General features: G+C 43.2%; 1 protein-coding gene across 2 annotated transcripts in view; it reads right to left on the minus strand.

Moving 5' to 3' along the window:
• CRIM1 (cysteine rich transmembrane BMP regulator 1) overlaps positions 1 to 21,777 on the minus strand; it is a 202,968-nt gene that overhangs the window by 105,720 nt on the left and 75,471 nt on the right. The window contains exons 3-4 of one of the 2 annotated variants that reach the window (XM_061155607.1): positions 3,728 to 3,970; positions 2,544 to 2,664 (exon numbers count right to left, since the gene is read on the minus strand). In XM_061155607.1, coding sequence (XP_061011590.1) covers positions 2,544 to 2,664; positions 3,728 to 3,970 — 364 coding nt within the window. The remainder of the gene's footprint in view (positions 1 to 2,543; positions 2,665 to 3,727; positions 3,971 to 21,777) is intronic. The other variant, XM_061155608.1, reaches the window with a different exon arrangement.

Consider the following 21,777-nt stretch of genomic DNA (forward strand, 5'->3'; position numbering starts at 1 on the left):
CAGAGGATTCCTGCAGTAATGGCCATAAAGAAGGGAGTGGGGGAAAACTGCAAGGGTTTTATAGTGAGACAAGGAGGAGTATTACTACCTAACGGCAGAAAGAAAATGTTTCTCTTCTGCAATATATAAGTCATCATGGCCAATAGTGGGCCTGTTCATTCATTCATTCATAAATGTAGGTTCATATTTTATACCATATGGAAAGCTATAAAATACTCCCATCCCTTGAGAAGCACACAGAGTTTAAGAGACTGCCCCCCCAAAATCACTGAGCTCAAAGTATTATGAAAACTGCTATGATAAAGAGATACATGGGAATTATTATTAATACATTAAGAGTAGAGAAGAGACACCTGTCATCTTTAGGGGCTGAAGACTGAAAAACACTTCAAAGAGAAGGAAATGTAGTCCTGAAAAAGGAGAAGCCTGTAGAAGGGGAAGGCAAATGCAAGGGCCCAAAGCCTGAGAGCATGATGGGGGGGGGGGGGGGGGGGGGGCGGGGTGCGGGGGAGGTAGAGGGGCCGTTTCAGGTGGGAACACAGGATGCAGATGGACAGGGGGCAGCACGGGAGCAAGGGTCACTGACTATTTAAAATACAGGAAACCGAAGAGCTGTGAGAACTCCCTCCCTGCAAATAATTTACCGTGGGATTTCTGAATGGCTTCCTTCTCCCTATTTCCAACTTCTACATTAAAGCCATGTAAAGATTATGTCAACATATAATAACCATACCAAGGTTTATGTTTACAGGACTCACAGAAGCATGGGGATAAAACGGAAGGCCTCTGCTCGAACCTCCTTTCCAAAGTGATGTTCTTTCTAAGCATCTCTGGAAGGTGGCCACCCAGAGGGAGAGAAGGCTCTCCAGCTACACGGAGCTCAGTTTATCTCCAGAAACAGCCCAATTCATGACTGTACATCATTAGTTGTGAAAAATTATTTTTTCCTTAAATTGAGATTAAATATGTCTTCCTGTGGCTTCCATCCATTTTGACTCCCTAGCGTGACTGAAAAAATAGCCTACTGGGCCTCCTACATGCAGATGGTGCTACATTATGTTCATAACAGTGCACTGAGACTTGTCCCTTTTCCTCTCTACAGGTGTTATGAATCTACAGCTGGCTCAGTTTTGATTAAGTGGTCTAATATCATGTGCCACCTCTCTTTTCATGAAGACCTTGAAAGGACATCTGTCGCTGGTAGCAATGCTCCATTTTCTTCCTTTACTGATAAGTAAATATGTTTGCATGATACTTCAACCCTTTCCAAGCATTTCACATAAATTAACACATTGTAATGTCATAAGAAAGGGCTGTGCCACTGTAGGTTAGTGTCATAAAAATCTTTGCACGTGTTTTATGATACACTATAAAGGACTGGGCAAGTCCTGTAAAATATGTCTGAGAGAATCCTATGGTTTCTCTCGGGACAATGATTAGGAAATGCCAAAGAATTAAAGCATTTTAAGAGCAGAAAGAAGAAACCAGTAATAAGAATCAATTCTGGATGTCTACTCCAATCACGGACAAATCACTGATACTTACCTTAACTAGAGACCATACAGATTCCTATCTTAGCAAACCATTTGTATCATCACAATTACTCATGCAACAGATCTAGGTGCTAAGTGCTTGGCACTGGGGCTAGGGGAGAAAGAGGCTTGAAGTGGGGTTAAGGAAGGCACCATGTTAACCCTGGATATTAACTGTGGACCAGCAGCTGAAAGAAATGAGATGACTTTGTCAAAATCATGCCTGAGTGACCTGGGGAAGCTGGAGCGGAGGACCTGGCAGGGAAGAGGGGAGGGCAACTCCGCAGGGGAGACAGCATGGAAACCCCCAAGTTTCCAAGCTCAGTCTTTCCAGAAGCAAAGCACAAAGTGCCAGCTCTATGGCAATCCCAGCAAGGATGGGGTCTGGGCACCCCTGAGTTCTAGAGTAAGCCTAGTCCCATAGGGTTAAAAAGACGTCATGCTACTAAGACTAAAATGACAGCAGTTTTTCCTCTATCAAGCCAAAGAGAGATTTGTTTGTTACTCCAGAAAGCATTATAGAAATCTAAACTCATTGTGGCCTAGGCAAGTTATGGGTCTGGGTAGATGTGTAATAACAAACGTCAAGGATCCCTGAGGAGCAATTCTCTGACGCATGCAGTGCTTCGTCCCATTGGACACAACAGTTAAACACCTTAAGATTCACTGTGGAGGATCAAACGACATGCCTACCATGGATCCACACCTCGCTGCCTACCTGACTAGATACTGAGGGACACGCTTCCTTTTCAGGACCCCGCCTAGAAAGTGCCCAGGCGCCCCAGCCTGAGGACCCTCTAAGGATCAGGGACTTATCCTGAGGACACCTGCCTTTGACCCATAGGTGGAACTACCAAGTCACAGGAACAGATCAGTGACTTCTCCACACAAAGAGGAGGATCTTAGGGTTCCCTGGCACTTGGGAAAAGCAAACTGCATGCTTGAAACTGATTTTTAGATGCAACCACACTGGACAGAGGAGAAGGCGTGATGAACAGACAGCAGACCAACCTTGTTGGAAGAGTGCAGCAGCCGTCCGCGGTGAGTCTGACCTGGGTCTCGTAGCTGTCCAGGGGGCACACGGTTTGCTGAAAGGAGGGGCACTCCACGGTGCTGCAGTCCACACTGAAAACTGGGGGGCAAACAGAGGCACGGGTCACTGCTACATTTGCTTGCACTTAAGAGTCCCCAGATGAAAACCCTGGCTCTTTGCATTTTTGCAGTTTCCTTGTTTCCTGAAAACCCTGTCTTGGCACTGGCATTTTCATTTCAGTCAATGTGAGAGAACTATAATATGACCCAAACTTTCTGTTCAAGAAAAGAAGGGAACAAGACACGGAAGAGTTAAGATGCAGACACAGAGAGAGACAAAGAGTTAGACCAGTGGTGGTTCTGTAGATGGTGACGATCAGCCAGAGGTATTTCAGATGAAACAGTTCAAGAGATGAGCAAGGGATGGCGGGGCTTGAGCATTTAACTAACAGTTTAAAAAAAAAAAAATCTGACCGATGGTTAGAAACTTTCGAAGAGGCAATCACTCCAGTCCAAACCTATTCACAGACCACAATGCAGCCACAAGAACAAGGATGTTAGAAATGCCACAGAGCAAGGAACAGCTGGGACATGACAACAGAACAAATGTGGCAGAGAAGTTGAGTAAATAGTCAAAGATGACTTAGTACATGCTATAAAGTCAGCCGAGCAATGGTGGGGAGCGGGCAAGAAGAAAGACAGGGGCTGAGCATCTCACTGTAAGATGGCTGGCACTTTGATGCATCTATTTATCTAAAAATAATTTTCTGTTTTATGTATGATGATTGTTTTAAATGTAGTACTTTAAAATGACAGATATATCTGCAAATGAGGATGATGCCCTTCTCTGGGGAAATGAAGGAGGCGGCCATAGGACCATAAATTTTAACCCTACTGCCCCTATCAAGCTTTGAAGGAGGAAAAAAAAAGAAGAGAGAAAAAGTCAGGATCCCTCTCCGAAGGTGCTTATGTACCAGTTGATTATCTGGTCCTCTGACTGGAGGGCAGAAGTCAGACTGCCAGTAGCTCAAAGTAGCCGGGCTGCAGAGCCCATCAGCAGAGCGTGTGCGTGGGGGGTGGGGGAGGGCAGGGGAGGTGGTGGTGGGCTGCTGCTACCCTCTGATGCAAAGCAGCGAGGCTGCTGGGACCACACCTGTGCATACCTGGTTTGCACTCATAGAGGTCACAGCACTCTCCCGGCTTCCCTGAGGCTTTGGACACAAGGATGTTCAGGTATCCTGGCTGGCAGACTTTCCGCAGGCAGCCCGCGGGGTCACACACACAGCGGCTGGGGAGGGGGCAGCACTCCCCGGGGGGCGCGTAGCCCTCGATCAGAACGGAGTCTTCAGGACAACGTGGAGAGAACTGGACTTCACAGCGGGCCTTGGAGCAATCTGGCTTCTCTTCTGAATGGGAGAGAAAGAGTTTAGCACAGGCCCAGGGGGGCAGCGTGAAGCACTTTCCCCAGAAGCGCAGGCAGTCTTTATGATCTAACTAGCCAAGAGGAGGAGACAGATACCCAGCAAGAACCTCAAATGCAGCTGAGCCTCTCGTGGGACTCTCTCCGGAGATCTGCTCATGACACCAGAGTGAGAGGTGGACACTGCCTCTCTCATCATCCCATCCCCTTTCCTTGTGCTGAACAATCCATGTCTAATACATGGACCAGATGAAGAAAGACCAAGGGAAGATACGAATGTGCCATGGAGACTCTGAAAATGGGACTGAGTCGCCGACCAACGAAAAGATCTTTAGTTTGAAAGGAGTTTTAAGGGCTGTTCTTTGTGAACAGTGTACATTTTAAACACCAAAAACAGACCCACAAATACCTAATGGCTATTTTGGGGTCTGGAGACAAGGTGCATGGCAGTCAGCATGGAGGAAGTTGACCTCCCCGCTCTGAAATTTGAGGCGATGAAGTACTAAGATGATATGAAAGCTTCAGCAAGATGGATATTGAGCCCAATTCCCATGTTCTTTCCCTAAATGACAGCTAGAGTGCTTCCGTCCCTAGCAGAGGTCCATCAGATGTATCTCGTTCTCCTTTCTCCAGTATTGTGCCACCAACCTACTGCTGCACTTCCGTTTTAGAGAGTAAATAAATAAATCAAGCAAAGACAGACCGAGTTTACGAAGCCCCAGTCCACAGCTCAGTTTCTTGGTTTAAGCTTTCAAGAAACCTACAGCTACATTAGGCCCTGGAGAAAAACCCTGAAATAAACCAAAAGCACATCATCATAGCCCCGTGACCTCTGGGGGAAAAGAGTATGGGACTTGTTGGGGGAAAACACACCATGTGGTACTGGGGTATGTTCATAAACTGTCTTTCCTAGAGCGACCCACAAAGAATCACAAAGCTGGGTAAGGTGCAAGAGGTCTCCCAGTTTATCCTTCCAAGTGAAAACCTGTAGTCTGTTTTGCAGATAAAGAGCCTAAAGCCCAAGCATTCAAGTGATCTATCTAAGGTTAGTGGTAAAAACAAAGCAAGAATCCAGGCCTCCTCACTTCTAGTCCACTTAGCTCTTTATATTACAAAAGTAGGTCTATTTACAAAATCTAAGTGTCCCTCAGGTCATTTTCAACCTTGATCACTGTATCCTTCATTTCACCGTCCATTTCCCTTGTCTAACTATTTCTTGTCTAATCAAAAGACAGCATAGGTGAGCCTTCATACTCACAGTTCTAGCAAATTCATGCAAAGATATTTCCCGAGTGCCTGCTGTCCCAGCACCCTTGTTTCCACAAGGAAAACACAGATCCCTGCCCTCACATAGTTTACAATGCAGGAGAGTGGTATAAAATAATCGGTACAATAAATAAGCAAACTCTATAGCGGGAGCAGGTGGTAAGTGCTGGCTGTGGGGGCGGGGAGCAGACCAGAGCAAGGGGGAATCAGAGGGCATGGAAGAAGTGGCGGGGGCGAGGGGGTCCAGTTACAATTTGGTCGGAATAGGCATCACGGGGAAGCTGATGTCTGAACAGGTTTACAGAAGCGAAGGGTGGGCCACAGAGAAGCACGTCCCAGCAGAGGGCACCGCTACAGCATTTCTGCGAGTCCCAAGAAGAGCAAGAGGCCAGCGTGGCAGCAACAGGATGTACAGGGGGCGCATATACCCGATTTCACATCACAACCCTGAGCAACTGCCTTGAGAAGAGAACATAATTAAAAGGAATTCCGTTCTGGATCCCCATCAGTGTGGGCAGAACAGATCAAAGAGCTGAGGAGGAGAAAGCTGTATGGGAGACGAAGCATGTAAAGTACATTGATGGATGATCTGGCAAATACAAACACATGGTCTCATAATTGATAAGAGGGCTATGACTTTAACTGCAACTAGCACTTAATTTCTACTCCTGTTAATGTGTTGTCATCGACTTATTCTGTATCACATTCTACTACATTCTAATCACGCAAAATATCTGTTATGTATGATCAGATTTCTCAAACATATGCTTCAATACAACCCACCACATTAGATCTTCCTATTTATTCTGCTCTTTTAAGTTTCTTTTAACAGTTCCAACATTGTCACCTACTGGTGTACATTTTGTAGCTCAAGCTTTGAGAGATTTACTGAAGACCTGCCTTAGTCACACAGGTGGGATTAAGGTAGGCCACCACAAACACTGTCTGAAACACAGTCTGAAATGACTTAAGAATGTTAAAAATAAGGATTAAATCTTACTAAATGCTTTTTCAACTTTTGTCAAGATTCATATTGGCTTTCCTTTTAATTTACTAATATGATCAATTAGTAGATTTCAAACCAGTCTGAGGATAAACCCTCTTTCTAAAGACCCAGCTGGATTTGACTTCCTAACATTTTGAGAATTTTAGATCAATAAGTTTGTAATACTAGCCTGGAGCTCTCTGTGTGTGTGTATGTGTGCACGCACACTGGCCTCATCCAGTCTCAGTTTTAGAACTTTCTTAATGAAATGTTTATCATTCTACCTCTTTCTCGGCTATATGGCAGTTCAAGTAACCCAAGATTTACCTATTCTTTGATGTTTTCATACAACTCACTTATGAAACTACCTGAACTCCGTAGTTTTTTTTTTTTTTTTTTAAAAAGAAGGAAAGAACAGATTTCTTCTTTGGTTACTAGATTATTCAGGTGTTCCACCTCTTTTAGAATTATCTGTACTAACATATATTAGTGAAGAAATATCTCATTCACCTAGATTTTCTAATTCACTTCAGGCTTTACAGACCAAGCTTTCTTTATTTATATGTTCAAGGGTTCTTTCAAGTTTTCAAATCTATTCCTTCTTTGTTTTTCAGAATGTTTAACTGGCTTTCCTCTAAATTTAAAGACCAATGTTTAGTTCACTTTCTCTTTTATTTTCTCAGAACTGTGAATAATTTTAATTACGATTTTAATACTTTAGCCAGATGCTGTTTTTGTTCTAATTTCTGATATGTACTACTTTAACATAACTCATCATTTCTAATTCAATTTGATCTTCTCTTTAAAGACATTTAAGATCAGTATTACCAAATTTCAGCATGGGTAGATTTTCTTTGGCTTTCTTTTTGAGTTTAATTTATAGTTTCACTGCCCTATTGTCAGAGAATTTAGGCTATACAATCTTCTACTTCTGTTAATTTCTTGAGTTTATCCTTTTTTGTTTTTTTTGGCATGGGGGTATGTTTACATGGCCAATGGCCAACTTTAAAACACATGAGTATTCATAAAGGACATATATTCTGTTTATTGAATACAAACCTGCAAACCTATTAAATCAAGCTTAATTATGACCCTCCGCTTACCCAGATCTTACACTTTTTACCTGATTTCCAAGAAGTATCTATAAAAATCTCCCACTATGAACCAGCAATTCTCCTTGTATTTCTAACAGTTTTTAATTCTTCAAGGCTGTGTTGATAACTTCATGACTAGCAGGCATAAGATTCAAGCATGTTATACTGACTTGGCAAACTGTAAAGTGATGATGCTTTCAAGGAATTTAGATTTCTCTAAGATTAATTTTTTAAATTTTGTAATCATCAACGTTCTTAGCTTTATTCTTTTCTTCTACCATCTATTCACCTTTCAATAGATTACCTAGAACACTTACTCATCCAGCATTCTTCCCTTCCTGCAACCAGTCATCTGTCACTTAAACCCAAACTATGGTTACCATAGCACCAGGAATTGATTTTCTTTTTTTTTTTTTTAATTTTTTTATTAGTTGGAGGCTAATTACTTCACAACATTTCAGTGGGTTTTGTCATACATTGATATGAATCAGCCATGGATTTACACAGGAATTGATTTTCTAATACCTTCTTTCTCAGCCTGTTTCTAAATAATTCCTGTAGTAGATTTCATTTATTCATTTGTCTCTCCTCCATCTCTCTTTCATGGAGAAAATAAGGCGAAAACTACAGACCCACTATGTATTTTTCTATCATTTAGAAAGCTGCTATGACATTACCTCTGAATTTTGAGTTTTATCCATTTGAACAGAAGCCTCTCCTAACTCTTTCCCTATGGTGTCTAACAAATCAATATATAATACTTAACTTAATTAACAAGCTGGTTCCCCTGGCAACACTTCGCAACTGGTATCTTAAAAAAAAAAGAAAAGAAAACTGCCCCAGATATAGAAAGACTAAAGTGACAGTATCACTTACAACAGAGATAATTAAGGGAAATAAGCTGGTTTCATCACATTAACACCATATTAATAATCTTCCTTTAAGAGGTGAGTCTTCAAAATGCTGAGAGTCACCCAGTATTAAACTGACATTACAATAATAATGGCAAGTTTCTATCAATCCTCATCACTTTAACCCATGTGCCTACATCTTGGCTATGTGTAGACTTTCTCCAGGTCCATATGTCAAGAGGAAAAGTACAATCATGATCTACAAGTAGCAAACGCATTCAAGGTTTTATTTTTTTATTTTTTTGCTTTAAGCACAGATTTAAATAAAACCAAAGCCAAAAGAAAACTGACTAAATAGAAAAAGAAATATTTTACTGCCAGATCCTCATTCTATTTAATTTTTGTAGAGTCTCACACATCTGACACTGAAACCTTCTTCCTTTTTCAAAATCTCTTAAAATGGTCACTTAAAAATAACAGCAGATACTCTGTATACTTATTAATGGAAAACAGGCCACGTGAGTGAGTGAAAGTTGCTCAGTTGTGTCCGACTCTTTGCGACCCCATGGATTGTAGCCCACCAGGCTCCTCTGTCCATGGAATTCTTCAGACAAGAATACTGGAGTGGGTTGCCATTTCCTTCCCCAGGGATCTTCCCAACCCAGGGATGGAACCCGGGTCTCCTGCACTGTAGGCATATTCTTTACCATCTGACCCACCAGGGAAGCCCAAGGCCACGTAAAATGGACTAGTAAATTGAGACCGGCAACTGCAAAGCCAGTGCTTCCGGGCACTCTGCTTTGCTGAAGTCTATCCTGCTTCTCATATATACAGCATACATGCACACAGGGAACCCACCGTCATTCTGAGACAATCCTTGGGCATTCCTAACTATGGAGTTATTTCAAGGGACCCAAATTTGGATTAGAACTAATGTAGTAGGTAGAGCATGGTATTAAGAAGGGAAGAGTCTGGGATCACTGTTTTCCCCACACCTCACTGGTAATCTCCTTCCTTTATCATAACCTCAATTCCTTTATAATCCAAAGTCCCAGAGTAGCTATGGCATTGATGGAGGGTACCACAGGGGCCACTAGGTGGTCCTGGGAGACACATCTTGGTACCAGTTGAGAGGCAATCCATGAATCCTTTTTTAATCCATTCATTCAACACATATTTACTGAGTGACTTCCATGCACCAGGGATTCTAGGCAGAGGGCTTTGAGCAGGCAATAAAACAAAGTCCTTGCTTGCCTTCCTGGATTTACCATTCCAGAGGAGTTACATAATAAACAAAGAACTACGCAGCATCATGCCAGATAGCAACAAATTCTTGGAAGCAGAGTTGGCCATCTGGGTATAAAGTACTGGCCAGGTAGGTGAAGTCAGGTCTCTCTTGAGGACATGGCACCTGCACGAAGACCCGGATAAAAGGTGGAGGAAGGTGGGCAAAAGTAGGGTCGGGAAGGAGGGGTGGTGTCCCAGATATGGGAAACAGCAAGAATAAAGGTTCCAAGGCAAGAACAAGCTTACTCTCCATGTAGAAAATATTTATCTCATGATAGTTAAGAAGAAATCTGAATTAGTACAATTCAAAAGTAGAAAATACCAGAAAAATATTTTGATGAGTGACAGTTCTTATTAAGGATTTAATTCTCACTACCAGGCTAGAGCACTGAAAGCAGCATCTACCCGTTGGACCCCTTCTCCGGGGGAGGGGGCACTGTGCCCCCTCGTGCTCACACCCCTTCACCCTCCCATGTGAGGGAGATGACTTCGGCATCGCTCCTTGGCAGACGAGGAGACAGGCACAGAAAGACGAAGAAACTTGGCGGAGGTCACGCAGTAAGTGGCAGAGCCTCCCAAGCACAATCTTCACACTGGTGCACGATGCGAAAAGCAAGAGAAACTTCAACTTTCCCGGTATGTGCATGTTTAGTCAATGGCTACAGTTTTGCTCACACACAGAATGCGAAGGTCACTTGCAAAGATAAAAGAGGTTCAGGGTCTTCGGCTGTGTCCTCGTCACTTTCTGGTTGGCCATTCTCCCCATCTCATTTGCTCCTTGGCCGAACAGACATAAAGGAGGGGCTTTCTTACATCCAGCATTGTTTTGTTCTGAAGGCTTCTATTACAAATGCAAGAGACATGTCATCCTTACGTTTTTAAATTTAGAGACCGACTCCTTTAAAGTTACACTGTGAATTCTTTTCATTCACATTCCATGATTTTATCATAACCTTTTTTGGCAAGCTCTGCAGTGAAGACTTGTTCCACACAATCATAACCCCAAGGGGAAAAAATTAGGCTTGTTGATACAGTCCCAGAAATATTTCATATTTCAGCTCATTCGGAAACACCAGCTGCACTTTCCCAGCATTTTCTTTTAGAATTTAACAGCGATGGAACCCACGTAGAGGCTTTGCTTGGTGGTTTGTTAAGCCTGCCATGTTAAATTGTTTTCAAATACCTAATAAAGTTGTACCAGAGTGGAATATAAACTAGTCCAATATAAAGAACAATAATTAAATGATCTGTAAGACCACAACATGTGATTCTTACTCAGTGGTTCTCAACCCTGGCTGTGCATTAGGCTCACTTACAAAGCTTTTTTTAAAGTATGCCACTGTCTTAGAGCCCATCTCAAATCAATTACATCAGAATTTCTGGGGGAGGAACCTGGGAATTCCTATTTGTTTCAATAGCTCCCTGGGTGAGTCTATCCTGTGATTAGGGTTGAGAACCACTGTGTTACTTCTTCCAGCAAAATGAGAATCTTTACAGTGGAGTTCTCTATTGACAACAGAGCTTTACCGGGGGCACATTCAAACATCCTGGCAAATGGCAGCTGGCCAAACGCCAAAGCAGCACGAAACCCTCCAGATGTCTGCCTGCCACTGCGTGGTCCAGGCTATATGCTGAGCCCCTGGTACCTCCATGAGTCTTCCAGACCACACATCTTTTCTAAGCAGGATATTACTGAGCTGAATTGTAAACAATGCTTTCAATTAGAGCCTGGCTAGGCCTGCAGCACCTGCAACAGTATCAGCTGGGAGCTTGTGAGAACTACAGAAGCGCAGAGCCCGCTCATGCCAGGCCTACTGTGTCTGAATCTCCATTGGAGCAAGATGCCCAGATGCGACAAAGTGCTCTGGATGGGTGGTTCTCTAACAGTGGTCCATGGACCAGCACATCAGCTTTTCCCGAGAACTTTACGCTAGAGAGGCAATTCTAAGGCCCACATCCGACCAGCAGAATCAGAAACTCTGATCATGCGGCCTGAACAAAAACCCTCTGCTGAACAAAGTCTGTCTGAACAAACCCTCCAGGGGATTCTCATGCGTGCTATCCTTTGAGAACCGCAGTGCTAGAATCCTGATTCTCAACATCAGAATCCCCTGTGGAATTTTTTAAAGGTTCAAAAGCTCAGGATACATCCCAAACCACTTAAGTCAGAATCACTATTAGTGGGACCCCAGTATCAGTCATTTTTAAAAGTCTCCCTGGTGACTCACTGTACAGTAAGGATTTATTCACTGCTCTAGCACAGGCACACACCACTCCCGTCCCCTGCTCCACGGACAGAGGAGCCTGGCGGGCTACAGTGGGCTCACAAAGAGTCGGACACGACGGAGTGACCAACATTTTCTTCTTTTTAACTAGCACACACACAGCACTCCCATCCCCTCTTCTCCCAGGAGATCCAAAGCTGCTTTCAATCTTAGGAAATGTGAATCAACAATTTTTCTGGAATCTTCCTGAAAGAGGTCAGAGCTTCCTGGGAGGAATGAAAAAAGCTTGGAGGGGTTTCCAGGATCGGTGTCAGGTAGTAGGTGCTGGGGAAAGGAAGCAGGGAGTGGGAGAGAGAGACCCCAAATGGGCCGCATATGCATCCGCCAGGGTTTTATTTTTTAAGTTCTTTTTTCTTTTTTTTAATTAGTTGGAGGCTAATTACTTTACAATATTGTAGTGGTTTTTGGTGGGATGTTCTGAGAGAATAGCATTGAAACAAGTATACTATCAAGGGTGAAACAGATCACCAGCCCAGGTTGGATGCATGAGACAAGTGCTCAGGGCTGGTGCACTGCCAGGGTTTTAAATCATAGTTTATGGAAGTGTATTAGAACTGTTGAGTCCAGAGACATTTTATTTCATCATCTGTTAATTCACACCAGGAACATATATTCAATTTACTCCCAGAGGGATTTGTCATTTAAATAATGACATTCATATATTCACACACACACACACACACACACACACACACACACACACATATATATATATATATAAAACAAGTTTTCAAAATATAACAATGAATTAATTTTTTCAAAATCCTGGCAATAAAATAAGGCCTAAGGAGAGCCTGGATAAATGTAAAAGAACTGAAGATTGGTTTCAAAAAGATTAATTTTACCTAATAAACTATATAGCCTTTTCTGAATACTTCTTGTCCCCTTCTTGCCATATACATGAGCCCACAAAAAATGAATGAAAATTATTAGAGAATGAGACAAATGACTAATGAGGAAAGACTTAAATGAACTTAATTTGTACAGTCAGTTCAGCAACATCTTAAGAGGAATCTTCATAACAGCTTGAAAATGTCACACAGGCATAAACATTAGAAATGAAGAACTCTCCAGGGTGGCGTAAATGGAAGGCAACATCCATTATCAAACACAAACAAAGCCTCTATTGTGCTGAGTGGTTCTGAGACTTTTGGGTGGGTCACTTTCCATACTTCAAATTTTCCTCCAGAGGAAAAGGATGCTGCTACTAACTTGGTTGTTACTTTGTGTAAATGTGACATGGATTTGAGAAAACAGACTAAAACGCCAGATGTTTAAAAGGTGAAATGAAGGATCTGTCTGGGGCGTCCCATCTGTAAAACGAGGCACTGGCCTTTGTGGGCGCCTAATGAACCTACTCCAACCAGAAGCCCTGTGAGCCCTTCTGATGCAATCAGGTTCCAGGGGCTCTTGGCCTCTGTTTGTTTAAGGAAGACCAACAAATAACTAAATGTTGGATTAAAGGAGGGGACAGTCTTTTTTTTTTTTTTTAAGAACTCTAATATTTGTTATCACTGTAGAGCTTTTGCAGTATAGTAGGAAATGTGATCTTATGTGATTTTAAAAACCAAAAGAACCGTAAACCAAGGGCTCTGTCAATACCTTCCTGAGTCCCAGAGGTGGTATATGGATCTCAAACATCTTCAGAAGGACTCCAAAGAATATTACGTGCCAACCTAACATCTTCAGAGGTTCCTCAAAGGGACTATATTTATGTGGTTAAAATGATAAATCAACCACAAAAGGCAGATGAATAAAGGACAGTGGAGTCTACAGAACACTGCTGCTGCTCTGTCTCCGCTGACGACAGCAGGCAAATAAAGAACAGCAAGCTCTCTTACTGCTCAACTGGTAGTTCTCATGAGGCTTTGCACATTCTGGGGAAAAAAAACACATGCGGCTAAAAATATAGAAACAGTTTTGAAAAAATATTTTGGCCATTTATATTTTCCTTCCTCTTCCTACTTTTCTTACTTCTGTTTTACTGAAGATAAACTACTTGTCTGTATCACTTATTTGTCATTTAACAGTGGTTACTTTTTAATTTTCCTTACATGGGAGTCAGTTAAGCTATGGGTCTACCACTATTGTTTGAGAGCCAGAAAGAACTATGTTCAAATCTTGACTCTTCTACAACTAGCTGTGTGATCTCTCTGGGTCATAATTTCCTCAGGGTTGTTATGTCAAGGAGATAAATATTGCAAGTAGGCCTATGCCTGGCACATCTATGTGCCCAACTAATAGTAGTTCTTATCATCCCCATTGTTAATTATCAGGAAAAGTCTCAGCTTTGCATTAGGCCTCAGAATACTCAATACATCCGTGTACTGAACAGGGCATAAAAATACCTGTTCCACAAGGACTCTTGTGAAACCGTAAGACAGCACAGGGAACTCTGCTCAATGTTATGTGGCAGCTGGATGAGAGGGGAGTCTGGGGGAGAATGGATACAGGTGTATGTATGGCTAAGTACCTTTGCTGTCCCCTGAACCTACCACAACATTGTCAATCAGCTATATTCCAATACAAAATAATAAGGAACAAAAAAAAAAAAACAACTTGCAAAACTTCTTAGAGACTAAAAGAATATACACATTCTTTCAAATATAAAATATTATATAAATATAAAAGTATTTCATATATTTTATATGTATGCATATGTATGTGTAAAAACACACACACAACACTTGTAGGCTCTCTGATTAGCCCACTTTCTGTCTCACTTTGTTTTAAACCTAACGCCCAACATGATGCCTGGGCATAATGAACACAGATAAGATCATTAAATGTTTGCTCTCAATGACAAAGGTAAGTGTTAGTCACTCAGTCGTTTCCAACTCTCTGCGACCCCATGGACTGTAGCCCACCAGGTTTCTCTATCCATGGAATTCTCCAGGAAAGGATACAGGAATGGGTTGCCTTTCCCTTCTCCACGGGATCTTCCTGACCCAGGGATTGAACTCAGGTCTCCTGCACTACAGACAGATTCCTTATCATCTGAGCCACTAGGGAAGCTCAGGAAAGACAAAGGTAAAGATGACCATTATGCACATAAATATGCTATATGTCACCCCCACACATACATACTGTAGCATGCCCAACACACATCGTCATCTTACTACGCTAAAAGTTGTGCTCAAGTGCTGCTCCTCTGTCAGCTTCCACTACTTTATTCATTCCTCTTTTTTTTTTTTTGTAAAGGTTACTTATAAAGCCTAGTTCCTCACTCTGGAGAGAAGACAGGCAGCTGACTTATTCACGTAGTGTTCCCTGGAGAGTCTTCCCCAGCTATTTCTGCATTCAGGATTGTGGATGGGCCCTGCTTCCAGAGACCCGACTGACAAGACGGCATATACGGTAACAAGTGACTCCCCCACACAAAGGCCTCCTGACATTTACCCCTGTGCCCTGAAGGAAGGCTCTCCCAGTGGGAGAGACCACCTCTTCACTGCAGACCACCTTTGGTGGTCAGTACCTCTCAGAACAGCCTCGCTCCCTTCCCAGGACTTTCTGTGAAGACTTCTCCACCTCTCTCTGACCGTTCCTTTGGCTCCAGCTCCAGCTTTCTGATCAGACGTGCACCGGGCTGAGCCCCTGAAAGGCCCCCCGTTTCTATGCCATCTTTGTATCCTCTGTGTACCCACGGCGTAAACCCTCGTCCACCACGAAGGGACCCGGAGACTACAAATATGCGAGCTGCAGCTGAGCAAAGGGATGTGTTTACTTTCCATCCTGAACTACAACTTGACCTGCAGCAAAAACAAAAATACTGCAATGTGTATTTTTTCCCAGAAATGATAATTATAGTACTCCAAACATTTTTCAAACTTCAACTACCAAAATGGAAAAGGCATCTCAAAAAAATAATTTATTAAATAGGCACTTATATTCTTGGTAGCCCTTACATGGAAATTCCACTTTTTTTTTCTTCATAGCCATGAAAGGGCTTGGCTCCTGGCTCAAAACCCTCTTCCAGACTAACACTGGACTCAGCCTGCCAGGCTGAGAGGTAAGTGGCTGAAGAGCCTTCCCTCTTCATTTGCAGTCAGCAAGGGGCTACAGCACTTTTTGCCACTTTAAAAGTACTTGCAATGGTAAGGAGCAAAGTCTGTACACGGGGTGACACAAAGGCACGTCTGCACAAGTGGCTGAGGACAGATGTGGAAACAGGTGGCCACATTCAGGAGGTACAGTATTTAGAGCCGCTTTAGGAGCAGCATATGAATCCCAGCTTACTTTCCCTCCTCTCTCTGAAGAGGATGTTTCCTCACTGCATTCCCCACCTGGTCCTTTTTCTCTAGCTGCAGTTTTTCTGGACCAGTAACTCTCATCAGGATACAGCCATTGTAACCAACACTCTCAGCTCTTCCACGTTCATTAGAGTCTCATCTAAACATGGTGGAGGGCTTCAGAAACGCAGGCTCTGAGCCTCACCTCCAGAGCTGTTGACTGAGTTCTGCTGGGTTTGGGCCTGAGAACATGCATTTCTGACAAATCCACAGGTTACTGATGCTGCTGTCTGAGTACCAAGCTTTGAGGACCACTGCTGTGGACCATATCTGTTGTTCCCCTCTTGTAAGCTCAGCCAGGTTTCCCAGGTGGCTCACTGGTAAAGAAATCGTCTGCCAATCAGGAGACTCAGGTTTGATCCCTGGGTCAGGAAGATCCCCTAGAGAAGGGCATGGCAACCCACTCCAGTATTCCTGCCTGGGAAATCCCATGGACAGAGGAGCCTGGCGGGCTACAGTCCATGGGGTTGCAAAAGAGTTGGACAGGACTCAGCAGCTCAACAGCAGCAAAGCTCAGCCAGCCTCTCCCCTGCCCCAGGCAAAGCTGTCCTCTACCTTTGTTTCCGCCTCTAAAGGATGTGGTAGAGCCTGCTTCAGGTACAAGAGGACAGTAAGGCATGCGGGATGAACTTGATGAAACTGAACAACAGAGGTCCCAGCCAGTCTCACCAAGTTTCAAATTAAACAGCAACCCGCATGGAGCAACCATCTCAGGCCAGAGCGAGGGTTCAGAGAGCGGCTCATGGAGAGAGCAGGCACTCTGTTCAGGCCTGGATGCTGGACGGCAAGAGAGGGCTGTGTTGCTGCCAATGAACACCATGCTTAGTGCTGGAGCTGCTCCCCCACTTCAGGCACACAGCTTATTTCCAAATATTTTCAAATACAACAAAGGACATAATGATTCCATTAATAAGTCTAAGCAGAACAAATTAAAGGGGACAGAGCAGTTTACGATGAAGCAATTCTCACAAATGCATACCCTACTAATTGGGAATTTGTGGCAATTTGGAATAAGAGTGCCATGAAATTTAACTTCATGTGTATTATCGGCTCCATGAAGTTGCTTGGGACCTAAGTTCCTTTATTTTTTGGCTCTTCAAAACCTGCTGTGTTAGAGGACTGCTCCGGCAGTCCAATGGTTGAGACTGTGCTTCCACTGCAGGGGGTTCAACTCCTGACATGGGAACTAGGATCCCACAGGCTGTGTGGTCAGAAAAGTAAAAAAAAATTGTAATGGTGAAGGATAAAAAAAAACAAACCCTGCTGTGTTAGCCCGTGTTCACAGAGTCTTCTAACCAGTGGGAAGGGAGAAGAGTGGAAGCAAGGCACCACTCTCAAGGGTGTAATGTGAAAAGTTACACCATTGCTGCTTCTCTCTTTACGTAGCCAGGACTAAGCCGCACAGCCACGCCTACCTGCGAGGGAGTCTGGAAATGTCATCTTTATTCTGGGTGGCCATCTCTCTAGTTAAAACTGTATATCTATGGGAGAACAGGGGAATGGACATGTGGGTATGAGGAGGAGAAACCTTGACAGTAAGTTTCCTAGGAAAGTCAACTGTATAAATAAGGGAAGTATCTTGCTTGCCCTTTGAGGAATGGAAGTACAAAAAGCATTCTGAAAAATCACCTGGGAAACACTCAAATAAGCAATACATGTGCTTCATACCAAAGATCCACATCTAGATGTTAAAAGTACCTGGAAGATGCTTATTCATTCAACAACTCCACAAATATTTAATAATCAATTACCATGAATGAGACATGGTAATAAGTTATATATTTTAATAAACCCTTAGCTATCAGTGAGCCTAGATTTTTTACACATATAAACTTCAAGCAGAAAGCCTGGGCTTTTTTGAAATGTTCTGTAACTCACCATTTTCAACAAATCAACCTAATCTTTTCTATAACTAAAGTATTAAAAAAAAGGATGGACTGGAGATTTGAAGGTTTAATTGCAAAAGAGTAGAGGAAATAATATACTTGTTCTTACATAAAAATGTGGGAATGTTTCTATCCATAGGACTTACTTGCTGAAGGAGGAAAAAAGTTTTCTTCATCAGAAATTCTTATAAGTAGAGAAGACAGTGGCCTAGAGAAGCCAGGGGACTTGCCCAGATCACTGGACCTAGAAGGGCCAAAAGCCAGGTCTCCTGAGGAAGCCCACAGTGGCTCCACCAAGACGCACCATTATCATCCTAACTTTCTGATCTTCCAGTCTCAAGTCTGCGAGTCGTCTCTTCCTTAATAGTAAAAACTGCTTAGATTCTAGCTTAATAAATATCTGATCATAAAACTTTATCATGACATCAGCTAAATATACAAACCAAACCAAACCAAAAATAACCTTTAAGGAGAATGGCTCAGAAAGGTCAGAAGAGCAACCTCTGGTCACAGGGTGGCTGGGGTGCCATCCACCGCCCAGGTGCTGAGAGGCTACACACCCACACACGCAGAGCCTCACCCTCTGAGACACAGAGAACAAATATGCTGGGAATGGGAGGGATGGCAGGCCTGCCAAGACGGACTACAGGGGCATCTGTGTGCACAGCAAAGGCCCTGGGACTGGGCCGTGAAGGGAGACGACTCCCGTGAGGAACACTCTAGTGCCTTCATACCATGGGGACTTCTCTGTAACAATTCAATCCCCAGGAAATTTAGAGCTCTGGCAATTTCCCCAGCCTGTTCAGAATATGAGGTCCAGCTAGAAGAAAAGTGGAAACTAAGACCAGAAGAGCTGATCATACCAGACAGGGTCTTTCAGCATTGAAGATGGTAGAAAGCTTCATGTGGAAGCTACAGACCGCTCTCTGCTCTAGTTCTGCTCCTTGGTTCTATGGTAGAACGGGCTTCCCTGGTGGCTCAGATGGTAAAGAATCCACCTCCAGTGTGGGAGACCTGGGTTCGATCCCTGGGTTGGGAAGATCCCCTGGAGGAGGGCATGGCAACCCACTCCAGTGATTCTTGCCTGGAGAAACCCCATGGTCAGAGAAGCCTGGCGGGCTATAGCCCATAGGGCTGCACACGGCTGAGCGACTAAGCACGCTGTGCACTCACAGACTTACCTGTACATCCGCTCCCAGTGAAACCCTACGGATGTGCATAAGTACAGAGACTCAGTCTTCATACTGAGTGTATGCTTCTGCCTGCTCAGTCTCGTCAGAGCACTGTGGGTTCCTTATCCAGCAACGAGAAGACAGCCAGCTGCTCTACTCCCTGCCTTTTTCTCCTCTTTTCCTTACTAGTGTCCTGTTTAAAAATCATAGCTATCCTTATCCTCAGGAAAGCCACTCTTTAAAACTCAGGGTTTATTTATGTCAATACTATCTTTTGTCCATGTTATAACTGGGAGTTTAAAAACTTGCCTTGGAAGGAAACTAGATATGAACTAGGTGGGGTGGGGGGTGAAGGTAATCCCACAAGTGATAGTGATACTGGGAGCCTGATGGCTTGCTGTACGTGAATTTCTATTCTAAGCACTTTTCAACAACAGAGTAAGAGGCCACCTATCTCCCTGATCTAATGCCGAATCTCAGACCTCCAGGATTTAGGGAAGATAAGCCTTTGACTGTGTGGATCACAATAAACTGTGGAAAATTCTTCAAGAGATGGGAATACCAGACCACCTGACCTGCCTTTTGAGAAACCTGTATGCAGGTCAGGAAGCAACAGTTAGAACTGGACATGGAACAACAGACTGGTTCCAAATAGGAAAAAGAGTACCTCAAGGCTGTATATTGTCACCCTGCTTATTTAATTTATATGCAGAGTACATCATGAGAAACGCTGGGCTGGAAGAAGCACAAGCTGGAATCCAGACTGCCGGGAGAAATATCAATAACCTCAGATATGCAGATGACACCACCCTTATGGCAGAAAGTGAAGAGGAACTAAAAAGCCTCTTGATGAAAGTGAAAGAGGAGAGTGAAAAAGTTGGCTTAAAGCTCAACATTCAGAAAACTAAGATCATGGCATCTGGTCCCGTCACTTCATGGGAAATAGATGGGGAAACAGTGGCTGACTTTATTTTTCTGGGCTCCAAAATCACTGCAGATGGTGATGCAGCAGCCATGAAATTAAAAGACGCTTACTCCTTGGAAGGAAAGTTATGACACATCTAGACAGCATATTAAAAAGCAAAGACATTACTTTGCCAACAAAGGTCCGTCTAGTCAAGGCTATGGTTTTTCTAGTGGTCGCGTATGGATGTGAGAGTTGGACTGTGAAGAAAGCTTAGCACCAAAAAATTGATGCTTTTGAACTGTGGTGTCGGAGATGATTCTTGAGAGTCCCTTGGACTGCAAGGAGATCCAAGCAGTCCATCCTAAAGGAGATCAGTCCTGGATGTTCATTGGAAGGACTGATGCTGAAGGTGAAACTCCCATACTTTGGCCACCTGATGTGAAGAGCTGACTCACTGGAAAAGACCCTGATGCTGGGAGGGATTGGGGGCAGGAGGAGAAGGGGATGACAGAGGATGAGATGGCTGAATGGCATCACTAACTCGATGGACATGAGTTTGAGTAAACTCCGGGAGTTGGTGATGGACAGGGAGGCCTGGCATGCTGTGATTCATGGGGTCGCAAAGAGTCGGACACGACTGAACGACTGAACTGACTGACCCAATCTCCAGTTCTACTTGGAGACACACTGTTTCACTGCCCTCTCTCTTCAGGAGGATTTCCTCCTAGGAGGCTGGCAGAACCTGATCAGCCAGATATTCTTTTTGGAAAACATAGCCAGATGTTTAATACAAGTGGCTACTAATATATGCTAGGAATTTTACCTGATCTTAAAGACTTCAACAACAAGAGATTAAAGACGTCTTAGCTGACCTACAAGATTAATGGTGTAATTTTAAAAGGTTATTCAGTCACCATATCACTACTCGACCTCCATAAAAAAAAAAAAAAAGAGATGGAAATATATTACAGTCAGAATTCCACAAGAGAATTCCCAAGGTCTTCACAAACACTAATGGGTGCACGATGGATGCCACAGATTACAGGTGTCCCAGAAAGTGCAACCTTACACTCTGGCCAGTGCACTCCCTGAGATATACCTAGAAATTGCTCTTATTTTTGAATCATACATTTCAGAGATTCAATCTACTGCCAGCCACAGCACACTAGCTTATAAATCTGTCCCAGATTTCTGCTTGTTTTCTGGTTAAAAAAACTCACTTCTAGGACCTCTTCACTCCTCTTCAGTCTTTACCACAAGCCCTACCAACTGGCTTTGTTTTATAAAGAAAAAAGAAAATTTGACCAGTTCAAGACTTCCTACATACATGATAATGAGCTAAAAACACCTGGACAGTCAGCTCGTCACCAGCTAAATGATCTGCCCTTGCATAGGTATTCCAAGCACACCTGATTCAAACTGCAAATTACTGTATGTCACGGATCTTCTGGGTCATTGTTTCATAAATAATTAAATTCGTGAATGAGAAGTCAATGAATCTGCTGTGTTGCTTTCTGTGTAATGAATCTTGCATAAGTCGGGGTTGTTTCTATTTAGCAATAACCTTGTACCTAGCTCCCCCCTCCCCAATAACCACTTAAGAAAGCATTCAGAAGGCTACTCCTCATCTGAGCCTCTACTGTTGAGGACAATAGAATTTGTCACCAGTAAGCCTCCTTTCCAGTCACAGAAGAATTACTCACTTAGCAATTTCAAGGGCACTGTGAGGTCTAATTTCCATCCTTAATTATGTCGATAGGAAGCAAATATT

Source organism: Dama dama, chromosome 11 (genome assembly GCF_033118175.1).
Source record: "Dama dama isolate Ldn47 chromosome 11, ASM3311817v1, whole genome shotgun sequence".
In the NCBI taxonomy this organism is placed as follows: domain Eukaryota; kingdom Metazoa; phylum Chordata; class Mammalia; order Artiodactyla; family Cervidae; genus Dama; species Dama dama.